Genomic DNA, 25,808 nt, shown 5'->3' on the forward strand with positions numbered 1-25,808 from the left:
AAATATAATTATATCAAGATAATATAAGGGTATTATGGCATAGAAACATTATGTCTCTAAATCACTGCTCTTTTACATATTTGCGTGCGCAAAAATTAGAAGTTTCTCACAATCTCTATTGAGATAAGTATTTATTTATTAAAATACCATTGTTACCCACACATATATGAATCTTCATTTAATGATATCACATCATCATATCCTCAATTTAATGAGATGCGATGATGCATAACAACTGACACCAAGACACTTGCACTATCCACATGTTATATCTCCCTAATTTGAATTATTTTACCATAATCATGCTCATTTTCTTCTCTGTTGTAAATATAGAAATTCATAAAAAAACATAAACTCAAACATCATCTCCCATTTTTAAGAAGATGAGTGTTCAGTTTCATGTAGTAATGTCCTTCATAGGGCTAATATCAACCCTCGGTGGGCCCGAATGCCTCCTCGGTCCGGCCGGGGAGAAGGACAACCGTTTCTTTGCAGAGCCGCCGGCTACCTTATCAGGCGTCCGGCCTCTCTCCCCTTGGACCGGGCTAGCCATCCGCGACTTAGCTCTTGTCGACTCTGTTGAAGCCATGTAGCCACGAACCGTGGCTTGTGAGCTTGTTATGCTATCATCATCCCTCACGGACGAGCCAGCAATGCTGTGCCTCCGATATCTATACGACTGAGCACTTCTGTTGCTTTTCAACTCATCATCTGTGCCATTAGTTTCCCTTGGCCTAATCTTAGAAGATGGTGTGATTTTCGACTTGGGAGTAGAGGGCGACTGCCTGCTGGGAGGCCGGCTTTGTTTATGGTCACTGTTCAGTTCTTTACTCGTTGCATTCCCATTTTCGTGTGGACGAGTAGCCATCCATCGCTCTAACCAACTCCAACCCCAATGAGGATTACTCGGATCCATGAATGTTTGGTTAGCACTGTTTAAAGAGGCCCTCCATGTTTGCTGCTACACACAATTCAATCCATATCAGTGTAAGAAACACTACTTCTTTGTGATTAATTCTAATTGTATTGACAAGATCGCGTGGATTACCTGATGAGTATACGCATAAGCTAAAGCGCGCTCCCTTCTTATCGCAGCTTCTTGCCGGTGGTGTAACCTGGCTTCGATCTGCTCTTTCGACAGCATGCTATCATCCCAATCCTCCCCAATCTATATTCCAAATACATAACTCTATGAAGCACATTATATATATTTCTTGCTCATGAAAAAGTGATTAGCAAGAAACAGCCATAAAGAGAATCATGGATCATATGAAAAATGAAAAGATGCAATGAGAGAGATAACTGAGGGCGGTTTCACTTTACCGATGCTCTCCACTTCTGAACCTCGCCTTCGTGTTTTTGCTGGATCTGATGCTGAATGGACAAGTTCTCCTCAGACTTTCTGGCTCTCCTTGCTCGAACCTCTGACTGCATACGCCCCAGCATTTGCGTATATTTTAAGGTGCTCGTTGCTTGGCGCTTCACTGCTTGCCCCTCTATCAATGACTTCAGCCTCGCGCGACCTCTCAACGCCTTCAATTCTCTCCTAGCCTAAAATCAAAGAAAAGGTTATGACTTTAGATGAAAATATCTATTTTTCAGACATTGTTACTAAGTTGAGACAATCAATCATACCAAAAGGCAACGGAAAGCTGACTGAATCTTGATAGCAGCTATCTCATCACTGGTTTTACCCGAGCCACGGGGTGCAGATGTGAGCCGGACAACCTCAGCAGCAGCGTGAGCAGCAGCAACAGCGGCCTCAGCAGCCGCAGCAGTGGCAAGAGCAACAGAATAAGCATGCCTACTCTGTTCATTCTCGGCTTCCGTTAGCTTCACCTCCTCCACCGGAGATTGAGAAGCAGGAACCACTGCTGTGTTTTCTGCATTGTACAAATCCAAATACAACACTTCTTTCCCCCAATCTCCAGATTTTCGATTCTTCTGATTACACAAACAAAACTAGTGAAAACATCTCACTTCCACACCCCCAAAAAGGTGAAATTTTGAAATAAGTTTGCTACCTTTCTGCTACTCTGCCCTGATCCACAGCTCATTACTTTCTTTACTGTATGAAGCCATCCCATTTTCCTTCCCATTCCTGACTGAAACATATTGGACTGCCACTTTTAATCACATATAAACTAATAGTAGTATAAAATTAATACTACATATCATGATCTATTACTCCTATAATTTTTGGAATAGCATACAAATAATTATAATTGCAAGTATAATACAATGTCCAAGAAATAAAAGTTAATCAGATAAATGTCTATATAAAAGAATTAAGTCTTGTAGTTAAATTTTTTGCCTTCATAACTCCAACTTCATGGAGGCATAAAAATCAGGTCATTAAAAGGCATGCAACTGCTCAGGCACCTGGTATTATATTTCAAAATTTAGTTCATTATTTGACTATATGTGAAATGATTTTTATTCTAATCCTACATCATGATAAGTACTAGTATTATTTTTTATTTTAATTTATAATCATAATTAAAAGTGACAGTCCAATGTAGTATGAACAGAATATACCTAACTATTGAGCCACATATAAATATCAATATTCACAAACAACTAGTTTAAAAAACAATGAACAAATCTGTGCTGAACATACCTAACTATTGAGTCCCACACAATTTAATTAAAGGGTCTTTTTACAAATAATCAAACTTTGCTGTTCACATTCAACAAAACGGACATTCCCACAGGAAATCACCCTAAAATAGGATAATATGTCTTGAAATTACCAAAACAAAGGGAAGAAAAAATCAAACAAGAGGTATTCATTCCATTAACATCCAAACAAGAAATTTACCAGAAATCAAAATAAAACAACCTAAACCCTCCAATTTGAGCTCCACTACTCGGTGCGAAACTGTCTAATCGGATGTCTCTCCAATTTTTTTTATCGTTTCAATAGTAAAAAAGTTTGAGACCTCCAGCATGAATCGAAGGGATAGCAGAAACATAAATAAAACTGAAAATAGGAATTAAAAATACATGGGAATGAAGAAACCGTTATTGAAAAATCTGGTGTTGTGAATTTCAAAGGCAAATCGTGTATAATGAATCTCCTCTTCTCCGACTTGTGCTACTGATATATCGACAAACAAGCAGTGAATCTGTCACCAAGGTGGCTTCAAAGCTGTCATATCATATCATATGTAAGCGGAAATGTTTGTTTAGAGAGTGTTTAATAGAGAAGAGAGAATGAAATCTTAATCTGATAATTAAGGAAGTGATGAAACACGTTTTGAGAAAATGTAACGGACAGGGTTAGTTTGGGTATTTGCCTGGGTGCGTAGCTAATAGCAAGTCGCCACGTGGGATGTCTGTGGGTCCTCATCTAATTCTGACTTGGAAATATTTTGTTTATTCAAATAAATAATGAGATGGTCAGTTTAATAAATTTTCGAACTAGTACTTGAAAACTAACAAACCACCACTTCTGTTTTCCAGGTTTTGGGGTTTGTAAAATCGTTTACTGTGAATTCAGTTACTTGTTCGACAAGAATTTTGGTAGTCATCGACACATATAAGTAATACTCCATCAGTTTTAGCTTAAACGAGACGTTTAATTTTTCGCACATATCTTAAAAAAATAATGATAAATGATTAAAGTGAAGATAAAAATAAGTAAAAGAGAGAATAATATAGAAGATTGTCCCTCTTACTTGATTTTATCATCATTTTTGTAAAACAGGTCAGAAAATGAAATGTCTTGGAAGGCATATTTAGAGTTATTATGTCATTTTGGTATGTTCCATAATAGTGGAGTTATTTCTTTTTTAGTAAAAGTCTAACATACTTACTCTCACTTACTTTATTTTTTCTTCATCTCTCTTTATTTTTTATTTCCTACTTTATTCTTTCTATACTCAACTTATTCAACATAATTTTTTCAAATCGCGTGTCAAAACGTCTCCGCTACTATAGAACGGAGGTAATACATTTTAGACTTTTGTTTTAGGTAGACACTGAAGAATATAGCAGGACAAAACTAGCATGTGAACACTTGGGAAAAGCATTTGACCAAGTCAGTGACATGGTACATACAATTTTAATTTTTTTCGAACTTGTACATTAATCATTTACAATCGGAATCTTTAGTTCACAAGAGTATGTCAGAAAGACTATTCTTAAATTGTAAATAGGCAATTATAGTGTCAGCACAATCTTTTCCACATTTTTTTGTCTTCAGTGGTGTTAATTTTACCCATCATTAATCTGAAAGTATAATTATTTTTTTTTTAACAAAAACAGCTCTTTTAAGACATCCGCTATCACAATAAGTTAAAATGCAACTTTAATTTAATTACCCTACCAAATAAAATATTTGTAGCAGGATAACAAAATACTACTGCCAAACTAAAGAAAATTCCTTGTTAGCCAAAGAAATCCAAAGAGAAATAACAAGTGATTTTAGCACTTTAGGGATAGTGGGTATCACGTTATTTTTCTTTCTAACGTTAGAAAGACAAAAGTAAATTTTGTTGTTTGGGTGATTTTCAAAGTCGGCTAATATCATTATCAGCATCACATCAAAATTTAGAATTTAGAATTTAGAATTTAGAACTTTGATGTTAATGTTGTTTTGACTTTGACATATTTGAATTGTTTTTGTTTATTGAAGTAATTAATACTTGCGTGTAGATGTGTCAATTGTTGGAATAAATCTAGAACAAAATACTCTTATCATTCAAACAAAGTTTAATTCACATTGGAATAAATTAGTTCTTTTATTCTTCTTTTAATCTATTTGGCTTATTGTGATTCGTATATATGTTTATTTGGAAATTATGACCTTGGACCTTTGGTAGGAGAGGTGGAGGTGGACCCATTCCTAGGAGGGTCAAAGATTAATTTTGAGGGTGTTTATTTAACTTGTACGGTAAATTATTTATTTTTTGTAATAGCAAAAGATATACTCTATATTAATAGTGATAAAATGCAAACTTATATATGGTACAAATTCCAAATTTTTTAACATAGTGTTAATACAACAGTATAAAATTTCATGATTTTGATATAACACAATATCAATGCAATGTCAATATGGTGTCAACCGTTGATATTGTGTTGATATTTTCTATTGATGTTATTTTGTCATCTGTTGACTTTTCTAACGGTTCAGATCATAATTTAGAGTTTGTAAAGTATTTAGAGTTTGCATTTGATCACATTCCTAGTCAATGTACTAATAAAAGGAAAACCAAATTTTAGGCAAAGTTAATGGTTTTAAAGACCAATTTCCCTAAATTTAATTATAATCTATTTTATTTCACGTGAAACCTTGTTAATTTTTATACAATGTTTTCAGGTGGCTTTTCATACAACTGAAAAATCGACTTTTTACGTAATTGGCCCGAAGAGTTGAGCTAGTACCAAAAGTTAACGCACTACTTTCCATCACGCTACTTTAATATAATGTTGACTTTTAATGAGTTTACTCAAAAATCGAATACTATATAGAATTGGATGCATTTTCTATACCTTTTATGACATTGATTTCTTCTACGTGTGATCAAAAGTTTTGAAAACACACGTTAGCATTTTAAATACATACTACTATGTTGAAAGGGTATAAACTTGATAAACCGGCAAAAGGTTAAAGGAGCATTATTTCAGATAAAAAGTTAGTAGTAATCAATATATTACTTCTGGTTGAATTTATCATAAAAAACAAAAGAATTTTACAAATTTTATTTTATTTTCAAGAATAATATCATTATTTTATAGGAATTGGTGAATGTTTAATATTTAGTACTCTTCCGTCCCAAGGTAATTGAGTTGTATTTATTTTCGGATCGTCTCAAGATAGTTAAATTATTTTTTTTGGCAAAACACTTTATTCTCTCTTTCTCTCTATTACATTATTATCTTTCCACCTAACATGTAAACATCAATGTATTAAATTGCATGCCAAAAATTGCATCAATTATGTACCATTTTTTAAAATTGTATTGTTGTTTTCTATGTGTTTGCTTTTAAAGCTCCGTTGAATTGATGGGATAACTTGGGTCAGTTTAATTCATACCATACGTACCAAGTAGTATGGTGTGCTTGTATAAATTTAGTGAATTCAATTACATAGTTTGGTAATCTGGGTTACCAAACCAGTATACAAGACTTAGGTTCGAAAAATCTCATATGAATTGACTATATTCATACTATAATTTCCAAATTTTCATAGCAAGAATTCAAACCATCAGGATGAACTATGAAGGTTATTTTTAGTATACTCAAGTAAAAAAAAAAAGAGTTTTAAGAGTACGTATCACAAAGCATCATTTTTTGTACAAACTAGAAGAATTCATGATTTTACCATGCACAAATAGTTTCGTTAAAACACATGAGCACTTTATGAAGGATACTGTCATTAAAAATACAATGAATATCAGGGAAAGGCTAAATATCTACAAATAAATATAGATTATGGTTATTTAAAAACAAATTTTTATGCCATTCTAGATGGCATCAGAATCGGGATTCCCCAATCAGCATCATTTTTCAGAGGAGTATATGTCATGACTCTTGAAGCGATCCAAGTGTGCCCGGGGGAGGATTGCAGGGAGCACGAGAGCTGCTTTGTGATGATTCTGGCTTGTCGTTGCCAAGGCAAGGCTGTGAATTTTTAGCTGGCGTTCGAGGTGTATCCATCTTCAAGGATGGGGTTTTCCCTTTTACTTCCTCCAGCTTTCTCTGCTGCTCGAACATTTCTTGGAGACGCTTCCCTTGCTCTTCGATACGTATCTGCAGATTTCTTTGAATCTGAAAAGACACGGTTCGACATTACAGTACCTTACCCAAGAAATCCGGTCACTTTTATAAAGTTAGTATCCTATTTTTTCACCCAAAGATGACTAATCCAAGTTATTCATTAAACCTATATCCAAGTCTTTGGAAAGAAGAAATGGATTGATAATGCAACTAGGAAAACATATCGAACTATTAGTACTGAATTTTGATTTGAAGATACTAGGATGTGTTTGTTGGTTGAGAATCACTATATTAAGGGACAATAAGCTGATCAGAATCAGACTGATTAAAGCAGGAAAATTTCGTGGACTTTCTAGGCAGTGATAAGAATTTTAAACGTACCTCAAGTTGATCGTGTAGCTGCTTCTGTACTTCCATCTGCAGTCGGAGAGCTTCAGTTATCCCCATTGTTCTGCCATCAAAAGTTAAATCTGAGAAATCGACCTTTAGTTGCAAGAGTAGAAAGAGATAGAGACGCACGCTTTCAAGTCGCTTGCAGTTTTTAACTTCTTTTCTGGAGTTCCTGCCAATGAAGAGCATAATACAATCGATTATTTACAATCAGATAATAAACGCGAATATCATAATCGGAGAAAGCGCATAAAATGCTATAGAAGTGAAAATGTTGCCAAGATGCACGAGAATCAATCAGTTTCTATCTACCTTCTGGTGAGTCTGGCTTATATCTGGCAGTTCTGTATTTCTGAAATTCCACAGCATAGTAAATAGAAGAATCACAAAAAACCAGAATCTCAAAAGAAAAAGCATCTTCTCATACCTGTAAATGGCTTTTCACGTTATATATCGTCAGTCCTTTGACATTCATGATCTTCAAAACACCCTTTGGCGTAGCTCCTGAAATACAAGTTTTTTTTTTTTTTTTTTTTTTTTTTTTTTTTTTTTTTTGGGAATTTATCTGTTATATAGGAGTACCATCTACATATCAATAATTGGAAGTTAGTAAAAAGCAGATACTCACTGTCGCCACCACCGAGCTTATTCACCGCTTCCACAAAAGCTTCATGAAGTTCTGGAGTCCAACGCATTCGTGCTTTGCTCGAGCCTATTGCTGGACAATAATTTACATTTGGTACCGGACGAGGCTGCAGCTGCTGAATAGAAAACAGAAAAGTAATAAATTGTGAAAATAGAAGAAAAACAAGGAGACAACTAGACATAGAACACCAAATATAAAGAAAATCGAGACTATTTTTAAGTTAACGTCCGAAAGCATCAAACACCATATAACTATTATGGGAAATGGTATAGAAAAACAAACGTTTAGCTCAGATTCGGGAAGATTGCCAGGAAGGAGAAGATCACCCCAGTCTGAATCGAGTGTCCCATCATTAAGTTTAATCAATTGGTTGGCCCATTCCTGCCAATTAGTTTTCCTAGCACGGTCTTCTATCACCACCGGATCTCTAGATGTCTTGATCTGGCTGTCCTGGTTGGGGACTTTTAGGGGAGTATCGAGAAAGTTCTCAATCTCATTCCACAAAACATCATGGTTCCCATTGGCATAGCCTTCTAGATGTGAGTAAGGATGTTGGTTTGCCATAAAAGAATCTCCGTATTTTGGCGACAACGAATACATTGTCGAACTTATTGATGCATTGGAAGAAAAAACTCGAGGCGAATCTGGTAACTGCGGAAACTTGTTAAATGATGCAGGGGCCATCCTCAGCTTTATTCAAGAACAGGAAAGAACCGGAAGATACCTACAAAAAGAGGAGAACGAAGCCACAATTATCAATTCCATACAAATCCTTCATGTACTCATTTGATTGACTCCCAATTTGAAACAAAAAAATAAAAGGAATCAATTTTCTTCTTCGAGAGATATAACTCATTAGGTAACATAAGAAGGGGAGAGTCTCTGTCTCTACGTGATGTATATCTATCTATTCAATCAATTTAGAAACACTTTCAATGCTATAAAACTAGCAAAACTTGAATCAGATAAGAATTCAAGAACTTAGTAAGATATTCAGGCACGATTTAGAGCTAAAACAAATTGACAAAACGAGTAAAACAGCTAAAAATTACCACCCTAATTGAAACATACAAGGAACTACTTTATCCATGACAGTCGTCACCTATATGTTAAATTCTCTAAATTCTTGTCCCACGTCGACTTAGTGATGATATATATAAGTACAGATAACTCTCCCCCTTATAAGGCCTTTTAAGGGGTGAGTGACCTATTTCTAATACTATAAACTATAACTACACCAATTTTATCAAGTATTTTATCATCAAAAATCAACCAAATAAATCGATGTAGACCTAAAACCATCAAATTTCATTGCACCAATTTCGTATTAGGGGAAAATATCTACCATAAATTCAACAATTTGATAATGAAATATTAGCTAATTTTACCCCACAGCAATGAAGATACATTGGTTTAAAGGAAATAATTTTGATAATTCCATTTCAATGTTAGTTCAGAAGCATCTGTTAACACAACTAACTAAACTAAATTTACATTCAATAGCAGAAGAGGGGAACAAAAAAAAAAACAAGTAAATTTCTCAGAACACAATTCAATTCAAGAAAATCAAGAGCAGGAAATAGAATCAACGCGTGCAAAGAAAGGAGATGATATAGAATATAACGTGAGTTGAAAAAACGGAGCTTGAAATATAAGAAACGAACCTTTTGGAATTCGAGAGGTGGGAGAATCCGATGGAATCAATAATGTAGCGATATAATCCAACGTTGAGTTTGAAGATGTTGTTTTCGAGTAGCTGACTTTCCAATTGTAGCTAGATGCACGTATATAATGATTGGGTATGCTCTTTCTTTTAAAAATAAGACAGACAGACAGTTTGCACACACAATCAAATTTACTTGCATGAAATGAGTTGTTGATGAGTGTTAGCGTGGGGAAACTCTGTGTTAATCTTGTCGTCATCTGGGCCGTTGATTTGCGATGACTTTTTTCTCATTGACTTTTAAATCTACGGCTGGAAAAGTGGCTAGATTACATGATTTATTCGTCAGAGCATCTCCAAGGAAATGAAAGAGGTAAATCTTCTATTTACAAAAGTGAAATATATCCTTTAAAAAAATAACACATTCCAAAAGAAAAATGTACTTTGGGACGGAGGGAGTATCTATTAGTATGGTATACCAAATAGGATCGACACTTTGGTGAGGATTGACCACTAAATTTTTACTCCTTTTCAACTTATATCTTTTTAAAAAGTAATTGACTTCCATGAAAGAAGGTAATTTAAAAAGAAAAACAAAAATAACTAACTTTTTATCATTTGTATGAAGAAGATGTATACATACTTTATCAAAATAAAAGAAGGTATACTATCTCCTCAAACAACCTTTCCATTGGAACATGAAATTTTATGAAGAAGAGGCAAATATAGTACTCCCCGTTCCATAATAGATGTCACACTTTCCTTTTTAGTTTGTCTCACAAAAGATGTCACATTTTCATTTTTGAAAAAAAGTTCACTCTCACATTAATATAAATATTATATTTTCTCTCTCCATTTAACACACCAAACAAAACCCCCCTAAAATTCCGTGTTGTCCCACAAGTGTGACATCTTTTATGGGACGAAGGGAGTACTTAGTTAATTCTCTTTAGTACCTCTCCGTTTACCCTTTTCCTTGGAGATGCTCTTAGTGGAGTTAACTTATTGTGAATTACACTATTAATGAAAAAAATATGTTAGCACGGAGCTGCGTGACCTTGAGGTCACGGGTTCAAATACCGCCACCTGTTGGGAGACTTTCGGCCTTAATCCGTAGATCCGGTCGAGCAAGGTTAGTTGGATTTCGCCGGAGACAAGTCCGGTATACAGTTGGTCAAACCAAACAAAAAATAATAATTATGTCGGAAAATGCAAATACCCTTAAATCAGTTAAAATGGAGAAGCATTTTATGATATACCTGTGATACTAATCCGAAAGGGAGAACAAAGAATCAAAACTTGATATAAAGTATTTAGGACGTTCATTCCTTTTAAGTTTCCGTGTTCGTATTATTTCTTGATAACGTAGTATGTATACTGACGACGTTCGGCCATTTAAAGGGGTGAATATAGGTACATATTACATCTATAATTTAATGTACACTATAATTAAATTCAGAGGGTAGTTGAGTGCCTTAATTAATTGCAATTGATCATGTGCAGAAATCAGTTGGTGTTAGTCAACCTAGCACGTCCATTGACCTCAAAGTTGTTACATGTAGAGCATGTGACCTCCACCAACAATTAGGAATCAATTCAATTTTATAAAATCAGCTTGCATTGTCCAATAGCTTAATTTCTACATTTGGACAGATAAATTACTTAATAATAAGTCCAGAGTCTACACTCCATATTTCTTCGCTCAGTGATGCAAAACGCATAGAGAAACAAGACTGAACGGATAAGTAATAAGAAACCCTAATTTATGTGAAAACGAAATTATAATTATAAAAAATAAATTGCCGTCCAAAACAAAAGCAACACTATTTATAAGCGCCTAAAAACCCTAGAAATTCAAAAGGAAATAAAACGCAAAATAGAAAATTAAAACAGAAATTGCAGTTTTCACCCCATAAACGATGTCGGTGTTGCGATGAGTTCAATTCCAAATCGCGTTTCGCATGCACCGTGCAAATTTCAAGTCATTCTAACACCGTAGGTTTTTGCCCGATTTCTACGTTGGAACTGCATCATTCAGTTTCTGCATACTTATATTTCCTCTATCCCATTAAAAATTAAATATTTTCTTTTTTAAGTTTATCCAATTACAAATGAAATTTTTCCTAAAATGTGAACAATACCATCTCTATTTTTTCTTACTTTACTGTCTTTTCATTAACTCACAAAACAACACTGCATAAAATCTCTTACTAAAAATCAAATATTTAAATATTTATTGGTACGGAGGTTGTATAATAGTACAACATAATTTGTGGTTGTAATTGAATAATTTATTTACACAAGCTGGATTGAAAAGGATACTTCACCAACTACTTGCATAAGCTATCACAAGACTTTCATAATTTCCTGCAAAATATAAACCAAAGTTGCACCATTATTTCACAGGTTCTGCAAACATAGAGAGAGAGAGATGGCAGATGCTGCAGTAGAGTTCTTGTTGAACAATCTGAAGGATCTGTTGGTTTACCACTCTCATCTCATCACCGGCACGAAGAAGCAGATCCAGAGCCTGGAGACGGATCTGCGTCTCTTGAACGCGTTCCTCAAGGACTCGTCGAGGAAGCGGAGGAAGGATGACCAGACCAAAGTGCTGCTCAGGAACATCCGCGATGTAGTTTATGAGGCCGAAGATGTGATCGACGCCTTCATTATTAAGGCCATGGAGAAGAAGGCCACCACTCCCTTCTTAAAATTCTGGAAGTCGTCCGTCGATCTCCATGAAATCGGAGGAAAAGTGGAGGAGGTCAGAACCAAGGTCGAGAAGGCCAGGATTGACTTCGCCAATCACAGTGTCCACCACGACGACGATGACGATGGAAAACCTGAGGTAAGCTTCACCATTTTTACCCATATAGTGTTATTTATGTCCCTCCGTTTCTTAAAAATTGAAACTTTGATAACGATAAGAGTTTTAATGCAAAATTGATAAAATAAAATAGATGAAAGAGAAGATTGGTAAAGTAAGAGAGACGAGACAAAAAGTAGTTTTCGTATTAGTGGATCGTGGAATCCATTTCCTAAAATGAAAAGTTTCTATTTTTGAAACGATCAAGAATGAAAGAGTTTCTATTTTTAGAAAACAATGGAGTATACATGTGAACATTACTCTTATAAAAATTGTTATTAACATTTTTAGTTTTATAGTTTTTGTAAAATTCAAAATTCGATTAGTTCGTTTTGTAAATAAAAATATACCTTTATTTTATTAAATTTTTTGGTATAATAGAATTTGGTATAGCAAAGTTAAAAAATAATCAATTTTAATATCGATACCATGCAGTATCTTCGGTAAGTTATACTGAAATTAGGTATATCGGAATTTTATGGCACACCGGATTTCAGTACATCAATTCCATGATATTGTTCTACTGCGCCGTCCCATAAAAATAGTTATCTTTCATTATTAGTAAATTTTTCTTTCTTATGAGGTAGACTTCATTCTCTACTGACAATATTTCAATTACTTTTTCTTTTGTATCTCTCTCTCATATTTTACCATTTTGACAGTAAACCTCGTGTCGTGCCTTTCCAAAAGTACATATTTTTATGTGAAGACACATTATTTTATATACTCTTATTTTTAAGGTGTTTAACCATTAAGAGAAAAGATTGTTGATTGTGATAAAGTAGAAAATATGAATAAAGTAAACAAGAGAAAAAATTGTTGAGTGTTTAAAAATGAAAGAGAGATATAAAAAAAGAGAGAGAAAAAACTAGTTGAACATTTTAATTATTTTCCAAAGAGTAAAGATAAATTAACAAAAATTGTACATACAAAATGCCCCTTCTTTTTAAACCGGTTTTTATTTAAACCGATTTTCTTATTAACTATTATTTCTTCACATAATTACCCTTTTGTTATATTTGTAAAGTTAAATCACTCTTAAATTACATTAGACTATATATGGAAAATTTGAAAATAAGGAAGATCACTAGCAACAAAAAATATGAAAATAAATGCATTAGGTTTTCTCGACCATTTTAATCCTATGTATTTGGTGTTTTTATTTAGCGTGGAATCATATTAGCTTCAAAATTCTAATTGTTTCTTATTCTTAGATTGCACTCAAACAACTTTAAAATTAAATGTAAATATTATTATTCAATAATTATAAATTAATTTTTTACAGAAATTTATGAAAAAACCAAATAAAAAATTACTTTTTTTATTATAAATTTATGAAAAGAACGAAACATAAAATAAATAATTTCCCACTTGTTAACATTAAAATTAACAAAATGATAAGAATATAATAAAAAGCAAACAAATGAAAACATTGTTAATTTTAATTTAAATTAATTTCGTATGTAAATTTAAACGGAAAAAATAGTATTGTACTAGACAAGTTAAAAAGAGAAAATGGGTATCCCAGACTCCAAGTCTCCAACATGACTTGTGCTATTACATTACTATAATAATGTTAATTCTAATTTATAGGAATAATATAATAAAGACTACAAATGTTTGCAAATGCCAATATTTATTTTGTGTAATGTTAGTATTACGAAATTAAGTGTGCATGCATATACTCATTTTATAATATAGAATTTTAAGAATTAAATAAAATAATTGGATTCGAACGACTATGATAACTCTAAGATTTTAATTATATATTGATCGTTTTTATAACTTAGAATTTAAAGATAGTTTAATAATAAAATAATTGGATACGAACGGTTATAATTATTTTGTAATTATATGCGTATATAATCGTTTTGGTAACTTAGAATTGTAAAGATGAGTTAATAATAAAATAATTGGATGCGAATGGACATTACTATTTTTTTATTTCATTGGAGGATAACACTAAGAAATTAATCATATATGCGTGTAATCATTTTTGTAATTTATAATTTTAAGAATTATTTAATAATAAAATAATTGGATGTGAATGACTATAATATTTCTTTGGATGACAATACTAAGAAATTATTATATACACATGTAGTTGTTTTTATAGTTTGGAATTTTAAAGATTGTTTATTAATAAAATATTTGGATGGAATGACTACGATTATTTAGTTCGATGATAACACTAATAAATTAATTATATACACATGATGTTGCTTTTATGGACTTATGATTTTTAAGATGATTTAATAATGAAATAATTGGATGCGAATGACTATTATTATTTTGTATTTAATTGGATGAAAACGCTAAGAAAATAATTAAATATGTATGTAGTCATTTATAACTTAAGATTTTAAGAATTATATATTAATAAAATAATCGGATGTGGATGACTATAATTGTTTCTTTGGATGATACACTAAGAAATTATTATAATAGTCAATTTTATATTTTTGAATTTTAAAGATTATTTATTAATAAATATATGGGCGTGAACGACTATGATTATTTAGTTAGATGATAACAATAAGATTTCAGTTGCATATATTTATAGTCGTTATAACTTAGATATTTAAAGATGATTTAATAATGAAATGATTGGATGTAAATGATTATTATTATTTATTATTTTGTTGGATGATAATATTAAAAAAGTACTTATGTATATATATATATATATATGTAGGTAGTCATTTTTATAACTCAGAATTGTAAAATTGATTTAATGATAAAATAATGAAATGCAGAAGTTAATTTAAAAGATAATTTAGTTTGTATTGGAGAATTTAAATTTAGAGTAAATGGAATGAGGAAATATCCTTTTTGTTGTTAATGGAAGAAGAAATTATGCAACCAATATTATCTACCTAATTGAATAGATCGATTCAACATTATTGATTACAAACTATGCCATTGATTATGCAGTAAATCAATTCCTAAATATATAAACGTTGATGAAGGAAAACGCTTTCCTAAATTATTATAGGAGGGTAATCACGTAATACAGCAAATTAGTTAATAATTATAATTTTATTTTGTAAGTAAAATACCTAAAATGTCCAACTTTGTACATACAATTTTTGTTAATTTATCACTACCTTTTTCAAAATAAGTGATCAGTCATCTTTGTTGGACAAACATAAAAGAAAATTAGATCATTTTTAGTGGTACATACTTACTATTTTTACGTATATATTGATGTCAGTATATACATAATATACCATAAATTATGATATATACTGAAACTTCGGTATGCCCGACATATGAGATTTCATACGGTAAACATACCGAAATATTCTGGGAAGGTATCATATTGTACCGAAATATCAAAAATTCAATATTTTTGATATTTTTTCAATGTGATGAGTCTGGTATTATGGTTTTTGTGTATTTTTGATATTTTTTCGATATGATAAGTCGGGTATATAGTTTTGTAATGACCCGTTCTTTCGTTTTAAGAATACTACGATAGTCACAGCGAAAAGTTTCGGTGAATTCTTCCAAGTTGACAAATCAATGCATTGACTTACTGAATTTCATCTTTTCATACAGCCTCGACCACCCAGACAGAAAGATGTGGTAGGATTCAAAGATGTAACTGAAGAACTAATATCACGTTTGACTAACGAAAAAAACGACTTTGATGTGGTTTCCCTGATTGGTATGTTTGGACTAGGCAAGACAACGCTGGCATGGAAGGCTTTCAACGATCCCGAAATAATCTTCAAGTTCCCCGTTCGTATATGGCTTCCTGTTTCTCAAGAGTTCTCAGACAAGGATATCTTTCTAGCTATTCTCAAAGAGTTCACCACAATAACCGACGAAATCCGTCAACTAGATGACATGAAGATAGCCGGACTAGTTGCTGGATATCTTGCGGATGCAAGTTTCCTGATCGTTTTCGATGATGTCTGGACTCAGCCTGATTGGGACAGACTCCGCGTTGCCATGCCAGAAAACAACACAAAGGGGAAGGTTTTGATCACTAGTCGTATTGAAGATGTTGGCAGATATGCTAGTTCGCCTAATCCTATCATGAAGTTGCGCTTCTTCACGCAAGAAGAAAGTTGGGAGCTGCTCCGGTTAGAGGCGCTTCGCAAGTTAGACTGCCCTACTAAGGAGTTGGAAAATATCGGCCAACGCATCGCAAGAGATTGTAAAGGGCTTCCTCTAGCAATAGTTGTCATTGGAGGCATCCTCGCGGCAAAATATTCAGCCTCTGACTTAAGTGAAACGAGAAAAGCATGGGAAGATGTATCCACGCGCGTAAGCTCATATCTCAACGAGAATGACCCTGCAGATCGCATGAAGAAGTTCATATTGTTGAGTTATGACAGGTTGCCTTACCACTTGCGCGCGTGTTTTCTCTATCTGGGGCTGTTTCCTGAAGACTACGAAATTTCAGTGTCAAAGTTGATCTTCATGTGGATTGGAGAAGGATTCATACAACAGAACAATGATCTTAGCTTGGAGGAGTGTGGGGAGACGTATTTGCAGGATCTTATCAACAGAAACTTGGTGACTGTTGAGAAGGTTAAACCTAATGGTAAGGTTAAAACATGCCGGATTCATGATGCCTTGCGCGATTTCTGCAGAACTGAAGCCAGCAATGCAAATGAAAACTTTCTCCAGGAAATCAAGTCCAAAAATGGAGGCTTTTCACCTCCTGTTTCCGACTTGGATAAGTATCGCCGTCTTTCTATTCATTTCAATTGCTTGCAATTCCTCGCTTCGAAACCTTTTGGTCCTCGTGTTCGCACATTTGCTTGTTTTTCCAAAGATGAATTCATCTTACCGGCGGAGGACATTCCACACATGTTCTCAGCTTTCAAATTGCTCAGAGTTTTAGAAGTCAAGCCAATACGGCTCACCAAAATCAGTAGCCAGATGTACCAGTTGATCCATTCAAGGTACATTTCCTTGTCTTTGGATCTGTCAACTCTCCCTTCCAAGTTCGGCTCGCTTTGGAACACGCAGACTCTTATAATCGACACAACGCATCGCACTCTTGAAGTGAAAGCAGATATATGGAAGTTGACACAGTTAAGGCATTTCAAGACAAATGCGTCAGCTATCTTGCCAAAGCTAAGTAAAGATAGCAAAAATGGCGCGGAGCTCCAAACACTAGGCACGATTTCTGTAGGGAGCTGCACACCTGAGCTTTTCGAACGAGCATGCAATTTGAAGAAATTAGGCATTCGCGGGAAACTAGCCCTGCTTGTGGAAGGAAACACTGGATCCTTTGATAGTTTGGGGAAAATGAAATATCTTGAAAAGTTGAAGCTGGTGAACGATGTACATCCTAGGCCGATTTCAGAAGGCCAACTGCGCGGCCTTCCTCAGCACTATCAGTTCCCATCTAAGCTCAAGAGCCTTACGTTAGTCGCGACATCCCTGAGTTGGAGCTGGATGTCTACCCTCGGCTTGCTGGAGAATCTCGAGGTGCTCAAGCTGAAAGAGAAGGCGTTTGCGGGCGCTGACTGGAAGGCAACTGATGGAGGTTTTCGTTGCCTTGAATTCTTGCGAATTGAAGAGACGGATTTAACTATTTGGGAGGCATCATCATATCATTTCCCTAGACTTAGAGGCCTTGTGCTCAAGAACTGTGAGAAGCTTCTTGCAATCCCGATCGGGCTTGCTGAGGTAGCAAGCCTGCACATGCTGGAGTTGTACGTCTGTAAATCTGCAGCTGCATCCGCGAAGAAAATAAACGAGACGAAGAAGAAGGCAGAAGGCTCTGTATTCAAGTTTTCCATTTTCCCTCCTACTGATTGATCAATCTCAACAGGTAACTTATCTTTCGGATGCTAAATACTTATGTCTATTGAATATAAATTTTTTTTATTGATAATTAGTTTAAAATTTATTATCACATTTAGTCTAGATTCTAATTAAATTATATGTTGATGTTTGCAGGGCTTGCAAAATTGTTTGGCTTTCTTGAATAAATGCGACAGTGCATTTTAATTTGCTCTGTTAGCAAAATGTTGCACATGTTGAAGTATTTTGTTTTGTTGAGTGAATACGCTGCACTTGATTCGTTTCTTTATCCTAAACTGACAAAAGAACTTAAATGGTTGTGATAATAATGTTCAGAATCATCAGATAATGTATGCTGCGCCGCAAGTACATTATATAGTTGCATTTTCTGAAATTATGGTAGTAGTTCACCAGATCATTGATTTCAAACTTTTGTAAAGAAATGAACTTACATAATTTTGTAGTTTTTCTCCATACATTTATTTTTGAACTTAAATAGTGAACTTTGTTAGTTTAATATGTCCTCAGAAATTATTTTTCTTTAAACTGAAGCGCACTGGATCGTCGAAAGTGCCACCGTTAAAAAAAGCGATGAGTTTTAAAACGACGGTGTTTGAATATAAGTAGTATGTAATTTTTCTATAAATGCACGAACTTCAGAGGCTTTCGAAAATTTTGCCCAAACTTTGAAATTTTCTATAATTTCCCCCAATTTTTTAAATTTTCTTATTATTCTCTTAAGGATGGACTTTTTAAAATCCTTTAATGCTTACTTTGTTTTAAATTTGATATGAATATTAATTTTATTTATCAGTAAAAATTTAAAAAGAAAAATAAGTAAAAAAATTTAATTCACATAATTTAAATAATGATTTATATAATAAAAAATAACCGTGTGTAATTTCTGGCATAATCATGTTAAATCATTAAAAATAAGCATTAGCAACTAATATACTCCGATAAAAATAAAACCAACATTCTAATAAAATGCAATTTGAAAGTCAAATTGCAAATATGCCATTTCACAATCTCTTAAATTTTATTATATTTTTAGACTTTAGACCATGTATATTGGGGCCATAGTATATCTCCTTCATATCAAATTATAAAGTAAATGAAAATGAATGAATGTCTCCTTCTCCTTAACTTGAGATCGACAAAGTTAGGACATGAGACCACTTGGTTTCTCTCTTTCTTTCATCATGCATGCATCAATGAGATTGTACGAAATGTTTAATTATTTTTCTTAGTATTTATTTATCTTTAAAATATTGTATTTAAAAAATAAATAAAAATATAAAAAAATTCATAATTTTTTATTCTCTATAATTATTGACCAAATTTGCTATATTTTTACACAATTATTCTCCAAATATAATCCTTCCTCTTAATCACAATTTCTTATTTCTTAAATAGCAATAATTTATCTTCAATTTCATCTTTGAAGTGTTGTAATTATGTTTTTAGTTTGTTTTATATATATATATATATATATATATAGAGTTGTGATCAAACTCAACTCTACTGCATCAGGTAATACACTGTTTTGAAGCTTTGCATAGTTCAAAAGTTTAATTTACTTCATCTATTTGTAAATTGGTTTATGATTTTTGTCTTATAAGTTTATCAAGTAGAGCCGAGGAAGGTCAACATAAGCTTCAAATATACTCATAGGCCGATGGACAAATCACAACTGGTCGAGAAAGCAAATCCTGAGGAAAGTTTCTCTACTGGTCGGTCGGAAGCAAATATTGCAAGTCAAATCCCTCCACCAAAAGGTAAATGAAGTGATAAGTTGTTATGAAGTAGTAAATTCATAGAATGAAGTTAGCTGTGTTTTATGAATTTGTTAACTGTACTGTATGAACAACTTAACCTATTTGATGAAGTTATAACCTCACGTACTGAAGTAATGTAAATCGATTACTTCACAATACTTTTGATATTTGGGAGAAAAGGTATAAAAAAATGTGGCTGTGTAAATCGATTTAGTCCATTTCATGAGGATGTTACTTCATTTCACAAGGCTACTTCATTTGATGAGGCTATGAGTTTGGTGCTTGAATCATTTGAAATATGTGGCAAAAACTAATATGCATCTTCTTAATGTGATTTATTACTTCATAATTTGGAGATCAAATCGCAAAGGAAAGTTCGTCTGATGTTCGTATAAATTTTATTAAATGTGTTGTATGCATATTTTGCTAGAAAATAACATTGAATGAACTAACTAACCTATTTGATGAAGTAGTATTCAGAGGATGAAGTAACTGTGTTGTATGCATATTTTATGAAGAAATAACAGTTGAATGAACCAATTCAGCTATTTGATGAAGTAATAACCTCATGGAATGAAGTAATATAAACTGACCTATTTTGTATGTACATTTAGTTGTGAATTATACCTTTAATGAACTAAAGAACCTAAATCATGAAGTTCCGAACTATTTTAATGATGTAACATAAACTATGTTTCAAATGTTGAATTGTTGTTATGTGTTTCTTGTATATAGGTGAAGAAAACAGTGGGGTCCTCTAACTCACAGTTGGGTGAGAAATCAAATTTGAGGAGCGAGATAAAGAGTTTCGGGAGATGTAGTTGAGTCATGGTAACATGCTGATGAGGACATTTGTGCAGTCCGTTCCCACGCCTAACAAATGGGTGGTGCCCAGAATCACGGCTCAGCCGATTGAGATGTGCTTGTGTGTCAATTTTGGATGATTTCTTGTATTGGACAAGTTTGTGTTTTTTCCTTTTTTTTTGTAATGGAGAGTTTGTATTGGTTATGGGGTTTATATAGTGAGGATGATTTGGTTTACAACTTTCACATATTGTTTAAACGGTTTTTACCTTCCCTTTTATTAACTCTGTTTGAAGTAATATTTCAGTATGATGAAGTAACTATCGTACTGAATGAACTATTTTTTACCTTGCCTTTTATTAACTCTGTTTGAAGTAATATTTCAGTATGATGAAGTAACTATCGTACTGAATGAACTATTTTTTACCTTGGCTTTTATTAACTCTGTTTGAAGTAATATTTCAGTATGATGAAGTAACTATCGTACTGAATGCACTATTTATTAACTCTGTTTGAAGTAATATTTCCGTATAATGAAGTAACTATCGTACTGAATGAACTATCTTTTACCTTGTCTTTTATTAACTATGTTTGAAGTAATATTTCAGTATGATGAAGTAACTATCGTACTGAATGAACTATTTTTTACCTTGCCTTTTATTAATTCTGTTTGAAGTAATATTTCAGTATGATGAAGTAACTATCGTACTGAATGAACTATTTTTTACCTTGGCTTTTATTAACTCTGTTTGAAGTAATATTTCAGTATGATGAAGTAACTATCGTACTGAATGCACTATTTATTAACTCTGTTTGAAGTAATATTTAAGTATAATGAAGTAACTATCGTACTGAATGAACTATCTTTTACCTTGTCTTTTATTAACTCTGTTTGAAGTAATATTTCAGCATGATGAAGTAACTATCGTACTGAATGAACTATTTTTTACCTTGCCTTTTATAGACTCTGTTTGAAGTAATATTTCAGTATGATGAAGTAACTATCTTACTGAATGAACTATTTTTTATATAATACTACTGGCAGGGTCTTCATGTACAAATGGCAGATGTTACATCGTCATCAAACTTCAGTGTTGACGCAGGTCTTATGGAAAACTTAAAAGCTAATATAATGGAGAAGGTAAAATCAGAATTTTCAGAAGTATACATCTCAAACAATGAAATAGCTTGTCCTTGTAATGAATCATTTTCTAAATCAATATCAGGATTTGAATACACTATGTGTTGTTCAACATGGATCAAATGTGAGATCGCATATAGATAATGAGCCAAAGGATGATGGAACCAAGGTATAAATCTAAATTACATGACTAAAAATCTTTATCACCCTACTACACACAACATACAACCATGTGACATGATCCCTTTACTTGTTTGATCCATGTTTACAATGTCAAACCTAACAAGCACCGAATACTTTTTACTTCATTATATTTATAATTTGGTTCATTATGTAGAAGATCCAGTTCGCAAATATGAGCTGCGAACTCCAATTGCACCAATCCGTTCACAATCTTCAATGACAAAATATGAGCTGCTTCACCACCCCCTTCTCTGTGAAAAACACAATGCCATCTTTCTTCTCTCACTAGTCTCTGTCGACAACCTCTATATACTCTTTTTTGCTTCTATCCGATTGTATCCAGATTCACGACAATGCTGCCGTTGCCGCACCACCGCCTTCTCATGCCGCTGCTCGCCGCGGCGGCGGCGCTGGCGCTTATATTTGTATCCGTCGTCCTCTACCGGAAGATCACCCGCAAGAGGACCGTTCCGGCTGATCTGATGAAGCCTCCGTTTCCGCCACAACGCTTCTCCTAATCGCTCCTCCGCACCTCCAAATCGATCGAGAATTTGATGAAGATCGCGATTGTCCGGCGATGCAGATCGTGGATTGATGAAATTGCAAAACGATCGTGAATTGAGGAAGCAAAATTGTCCGGCGATGGAGATAAATGAAGATTTAAGTAGATTACAGGAAGAAGATCGATGAAAATCGATGGAGATCGACGAAGATTGAAGAAAACCGAGATCGAAGATTTGAGGGAGAGATGAAACACGTATTTTATTTTAGGAGAGTTAATAAATTGATTTCCTAAAATACCCCTCAACAAGGTTTTTTTAAATAAAATAATTAAATAATGGTAAATTAATCCTAACCACAAGATAAAAAAAATGGAGGGCCATAATTAAGTCTCTAGTTCGGCCCTTAAGAATGGTTCGACATTGATCACAACTCTCTCTCTCTCTCTCTATATATATATATATATATATATATATATATATAGAGTCCTATTAACCACAAATCCACCCTTAAAGACCGAACTAGAGACCAAATTAGGACCACTCATTTTTTCTTAATCTTATGGTTATGATTAATTTACAATTAATTCAATATTTTATTAAATAAAAACGTTTTTTTTTATTTTTTAGATTTTTTAGATTTTTTTTAAATTTTTTTTATTTTTTTTATTCGATAAAAACTTGCTGGAGTAAATAATGAACTATATTCACTACATAATGAACTAAATGAATGTATGTTATGAACTTATTACTTCATTCAGTCGTGCTATTACTTCATTCCGTTAGTTTATTACTTCATTTATTCATGCTATTACTTCATTCTATTAGTTTATTACTTCATTCCGTTAGTTTATTACTTCATTCAGTCATGCTATTACTTCATTCCATTAGTTTATTACTTCATAATGTGTTATGACATAATTATCATTCGGTTGAGTTTAGGGTTATTACTTCATTCCGTTAGTTTATTACTTCATTCAGTCATGTTATTGTTATGAGCTTATTACTTCATTCAGTCTTGCTAATACTTCATTCCGTTAGTTTATTACTTTATTTATTCATGCTATTATTTCATTCTGTTAGTTTATTACTTCATTCCGTTAGTTTATTACTTCATTCAGTCATGTTATTACTTCATTCCATTAGTTTATTACTTCATAATGTGTTATGACATAATTATCTTTTAATTGGGTTTAGGGTTATTACTTCATTCCGTTAGTTTATCACTTCATTCAATCATTTTATTACCTCATTCTATTAGTTTAGTACTTCATTCCGTTAATTTATTACTTCATTCAGTCATGCTATTACTTCATTCCGTTAGTTTATTACTTCATTCAGTTATGTTATTACTTCATTTCATTAGTTTACTACTTCATTTCATTAGTTTATTACTTCATTTTATTATTTTATTACTTCATAATGTGTTATGACATAATTATCTTTCAGTTGAAGTAAATTCAGTATATAATGAATGCGAAAAATAACTTCATAATATACATTCATTTAGTTCATTATGTACTGAATATAGTTCATTATTTACTCCAGGAAGCTTTTATCGAATAAATTTTTTTTTTTAAAAAGATTAAAAAAAAAATTAATTTTTTTTTTTTAAGATTAAAAAAATAAATAAATTAAAAACATTTTTATTTAATAAAATATTAAATTAATTCTAAATTAATCATAATCATAAGATAAAAAAAAAAAATGATTGGTTCAAATTTAGTCTCTAGTTCGGTCTTTAAGAAGGGTTCGACATTGATCACAACTCTATATATATATATATAGGGATGTACTAAGATGCCAACACTCTTTATTGTAACACCATACCACCATTGTCACGCCTGTATTTTCTAAGGATAGAAAACACGGTTGATCGCGACTAGGGGATGATTAAAGAAGCGGGGAAGAAAGGGGAAAAAGACACAACTCGACCAAAGCTTGAAATAATAGTTATAGCTCGATTAAAATCAGAGTATCTCAACAATCAACAACTTAAAAGAATACTATCTCAACAATACAAGAACTCAAAAGAAAGACAATAACTCAGCGGAAGCATTTCGAGAGTAGAATACTGCTATGTATGAAGACACAACATATTCTGGACATTTGATAAACATTCTTCACTTTTATGCTCAACACCCGCCGCACTCGTCACCGCTCAACCTGCACATTTTTAAAACAAATGCAGGGCTGAGTACTTGATGCACTCAGTGGACTCATGCCGAAAACATTTTTTATAAAAATTGTTTATCATGCCATTAACGAGTGACCTCGGAGTTTTAACTTTGAAAGGGCCCGAGTCACTAAAACACTTCACCAACATCATCATCACCATCAACCTCAACGTCATCAACATCACCATACCATATCTGAACTATATGACAAGGAATGTGGCCACATTCCAAGTCACTAAACCGGCCAACTCAAAGAGATAGCGCACGATCTACTGGGTGTACACCAGCCTGAGTAAGGACTCACTCCCTAGTCAGACCCGAATTCGTTAACCATACATGGCAAAAGCCACTTCAGATAGGTCCCACAGCATCACAAAAAGAAAATATGGCATGACAAACACATCTCCCATCATTTCAAAAATAACATGATTAGGACATAGCCCTTATTTAAAAAGAAAGTCCACCTCGTTCGTTTTAAGCCTTAACTTGTGCTCCATTCCATTCTCGAAAAGCGTGCGTGAAGTCGCCTATTGATTTAGTGTACTCCGGCCCAATCTTCATTTAATTAAATTGGCCCATCCCAACTACTCCAATCCATCTCCTTTATTAAAACAGGAGGCCCAAAACTTTAATATAAATCATTTGGCCCAAACATTATATAAAACAAAGGCCCAGACCTTCTCTCTTTCTCACCTTACGTGAGAGTCCAGAATGGGAGAAATTTCTAATCTCTTCCCTTTCTCTCAATTCCTTAAGATTGGTCTCTTCTTTCTTTTCTATATCGTCTCCTTCTGTCTAGCCATCGTCTCTGTCATGGCACCACTGCCTCGTTTCTCTCTGCACCGCCGCGCGTAGCGCTGCTGCCGTCCTCTCCGTTGAGCGCTGCCGTCGCCGTCGCCATCACCGCCCTATCTTTCCCTCATCTCCGCCACAGCGCCGCTGCTGTCAAAATGTTGTCGGCATCATTGCTGCCAGGTAAGCCGTTGCTGCTCCTGATCGAGACAGCCATCAGCCGAAGTCTAAGCATCACCGAAACCATCTCACTCTGCTCTCCGTTCATACCGCTGCTGTCCGTCGCCGTTTCGCAGCACAGCCGCTGCTGCATTTCCACCGCCTCGCACCCTCTCTCTTTTCCTCTCTCGGTCGAAGGTAAGGCTGCACTTCC

General features: G+C 33.6%; 3 protein-coding genes and 2 long non-coding RNA genes across 9 annotated transcripts; 2 read left to right on the forward strand and 3 right to left on the reverse strand.

The window, feature by feature from the left end:
* Positions 1–397: 397 nt before the first annotated feature.
* Positions 398–3,238, reverse strand: LOC125210263 (protein IQ-DOMAIN 3-like). The gene is made up of 6 exons (XM_048109825.1): positions 3,023–3,238; positions 2,025–2,101; positions 1,636–1,944; positions 1,324–1,551; positions 1,049–1,168; positions 398–961 (listed from the first exon to the last, which is right to left on the reverse strand). The coding sequence occupies exons 2-6, from the start codon at positions 2,097–2,099 to the stop codon at positions 398–400; spliced, it is 1,296 nt and encodes a 431-aa protein (XP_047965782.1). The 5' UTR covers positions 2,100–2,101; positions 3,023–3,238.
* A 3,106-nt stretch (positions 3,239–6,344) lies between these two features.
* LOC125212891 (protein PHOSPHATE STARVATION RESPONSE 1-like) lies at positions 6,345–9,579 on the reverse strand. 5 transcript variants are annotated; one of them, XM_048113179.1, is made up of 8 exons: positions 9,427–9,579; positions 8,045–8,486; positions 7,745–7,874; positions 7,544–7,620; positions 7,429–7,468; positions 7,246–7,288; positions 7,108–7,177; positions 6,345–6,777 (listed from the first exon to the last, which is right to left on the reverse strand). In XM_048113179.1, exons 2-8 carry the CDS (start codon positions 8,444–8,446, stop codon positions 6,532–6,534), a joined length of 1,008 nt encoding a protein of 335 aa, XP_047969136.1. In that variant the 5' UTR covers positions 8,447–8,486; positions 9,427–9,579; the 3' UTR covers positions 6,345–6,531. The 5 variants fall into 5 exon arrangements, with proteins under 5 accessions (XP_047969136.1, XP_047969135.1, XP_047969137.1 ...); XM_048113178.1 differs by having other exon boundaries at positions 7,745–7,877; positions 9,427–9,577; XM_048113180.1 differs by having other exon boundaries at positions 7,745–7,877; positions 8,045–8,413; positions 9,427–9,576.
* A 2,210-nt stretch (positions 9,580–11,789) lies between these two features.
* Positions 11,790–18,404, forward strand: LOC125215418 (putative late blight resistance protein homolog R1A-10). The gene is made up of 3 exons (XM_048116825.1): positions 11,790–12,273; positions 15,853–18,088; positions 18,217–18,404. The coding sequence occupies exons 1-2, from the start codon at positions 11,857–11,859 to the stop codon at positions 18,073–18,075; spliced, it is 2,640 nt and encodes an 879-aa protein (XP_047972782.1). The 5' UTR covers positions 11,790–11,856; the 3' UTR covers positions 18,076–18,088; positions 18,217–18,404.
* A 1,298-nt stretch (positions 18,405–19,702) lies between these two features.
* LOC125211251 lies at positions 19,703–20,958 on the forward strand. The gene is made up of 2 exons (XR_007174480.1): positions 19,703–19,838; positions 20,574–20,958. It is a non-coding gene; the product is annotated as an uncharacterized LOC125211251 (long non-coding RNA).
* Positions 20,959–24,396: 3,438 nt separating this feature from the next.
* Positions 24,397–25,162, reverse strand: LOC125211402. The gene is made up of 2 exons (XR_007174503.1): positions 25,108–25,162; positions 24,397–24,632 (listed from the first exon to the last, which is right to left on the reverse strand). It is a non-coding gene; the product is annotated as an uncharacterized LOC125211402 (long non-coding RNA).
* Between the last annotated feature and the right edge of the window lie 646 nt (positions 25,163–25,808).

Source organism: Salvia hispanica, chromosome 3, assembly GCF_023119035.1.
Source record: "Salvia hispanica cultivar TCC Black 2014 chromosome 3, UniMelb_Shisp_WGS_1.0, whole genome shotgun sequence".
In the NCBI taxonomy this organism is placed as follows: Eukaryota; Viridiplantae; Streptophyta; class Magnoliopsida; order Lamiales; family Lamiaceae; genus Salvia; species Salvia hispanica.

Coding starts and splice junctions, on each gene's coding strand:
- LOC125215418 (XM_048116825.1), top strand. CDS start 11,857: ATGGCAGATGCTGCAGTAGAGTTCTTGTTGAACAATCTGAAGGATCTG. Junction 12,274..15,852: donor ATGACGATGGAAAACCTGAG/GTAAGCTTCACC, acceptor CTTTTCATACAG/CCTCGACCACCCAGACAGAA.
- LOC125212891 (XM_048113178.1), bottom strand. CDS start 8,446: ATGGCCCCTGCATCATTTAACAAGTTTCCGCAGTTACCAGATTCGCCT. Junction 7,621..7,744: donor TAAGCTCGGTGGTGGCGACA/GTGAGTATCTGC, acceptor CTTGTATTTCAG/GAGCTACGCCAAAGGGTGTT. Junction 7,289..7,428: donor TAAGCCAGACTCACCAGAAG/GTAGATAGAAAC, acceptor CTTCATTGGCAG/GAACTCCAGAAAAGAAGTTA.
- LOC125210263 (XM_048109825.1), bottom strand. CDS start 2,099: ATGGGAAGGAAAATGGGATGGCTTCATACAGTAAAGAAAGTAATGAGC. Junction 1,552..1,635: donor CAGCTTTCCGTTGCCTTTTG/GTATGATTGATT, acceptor CTTTGATTTTAG/GCTAGGAGAGAATTGAAGGC. Junction 962..1,048: donor CTTATGCGTATACTCATCAG/GTAATCCACGCG, acceptor AATTGTGTGTAG/CAGCAAACATGGAGGGCCTC.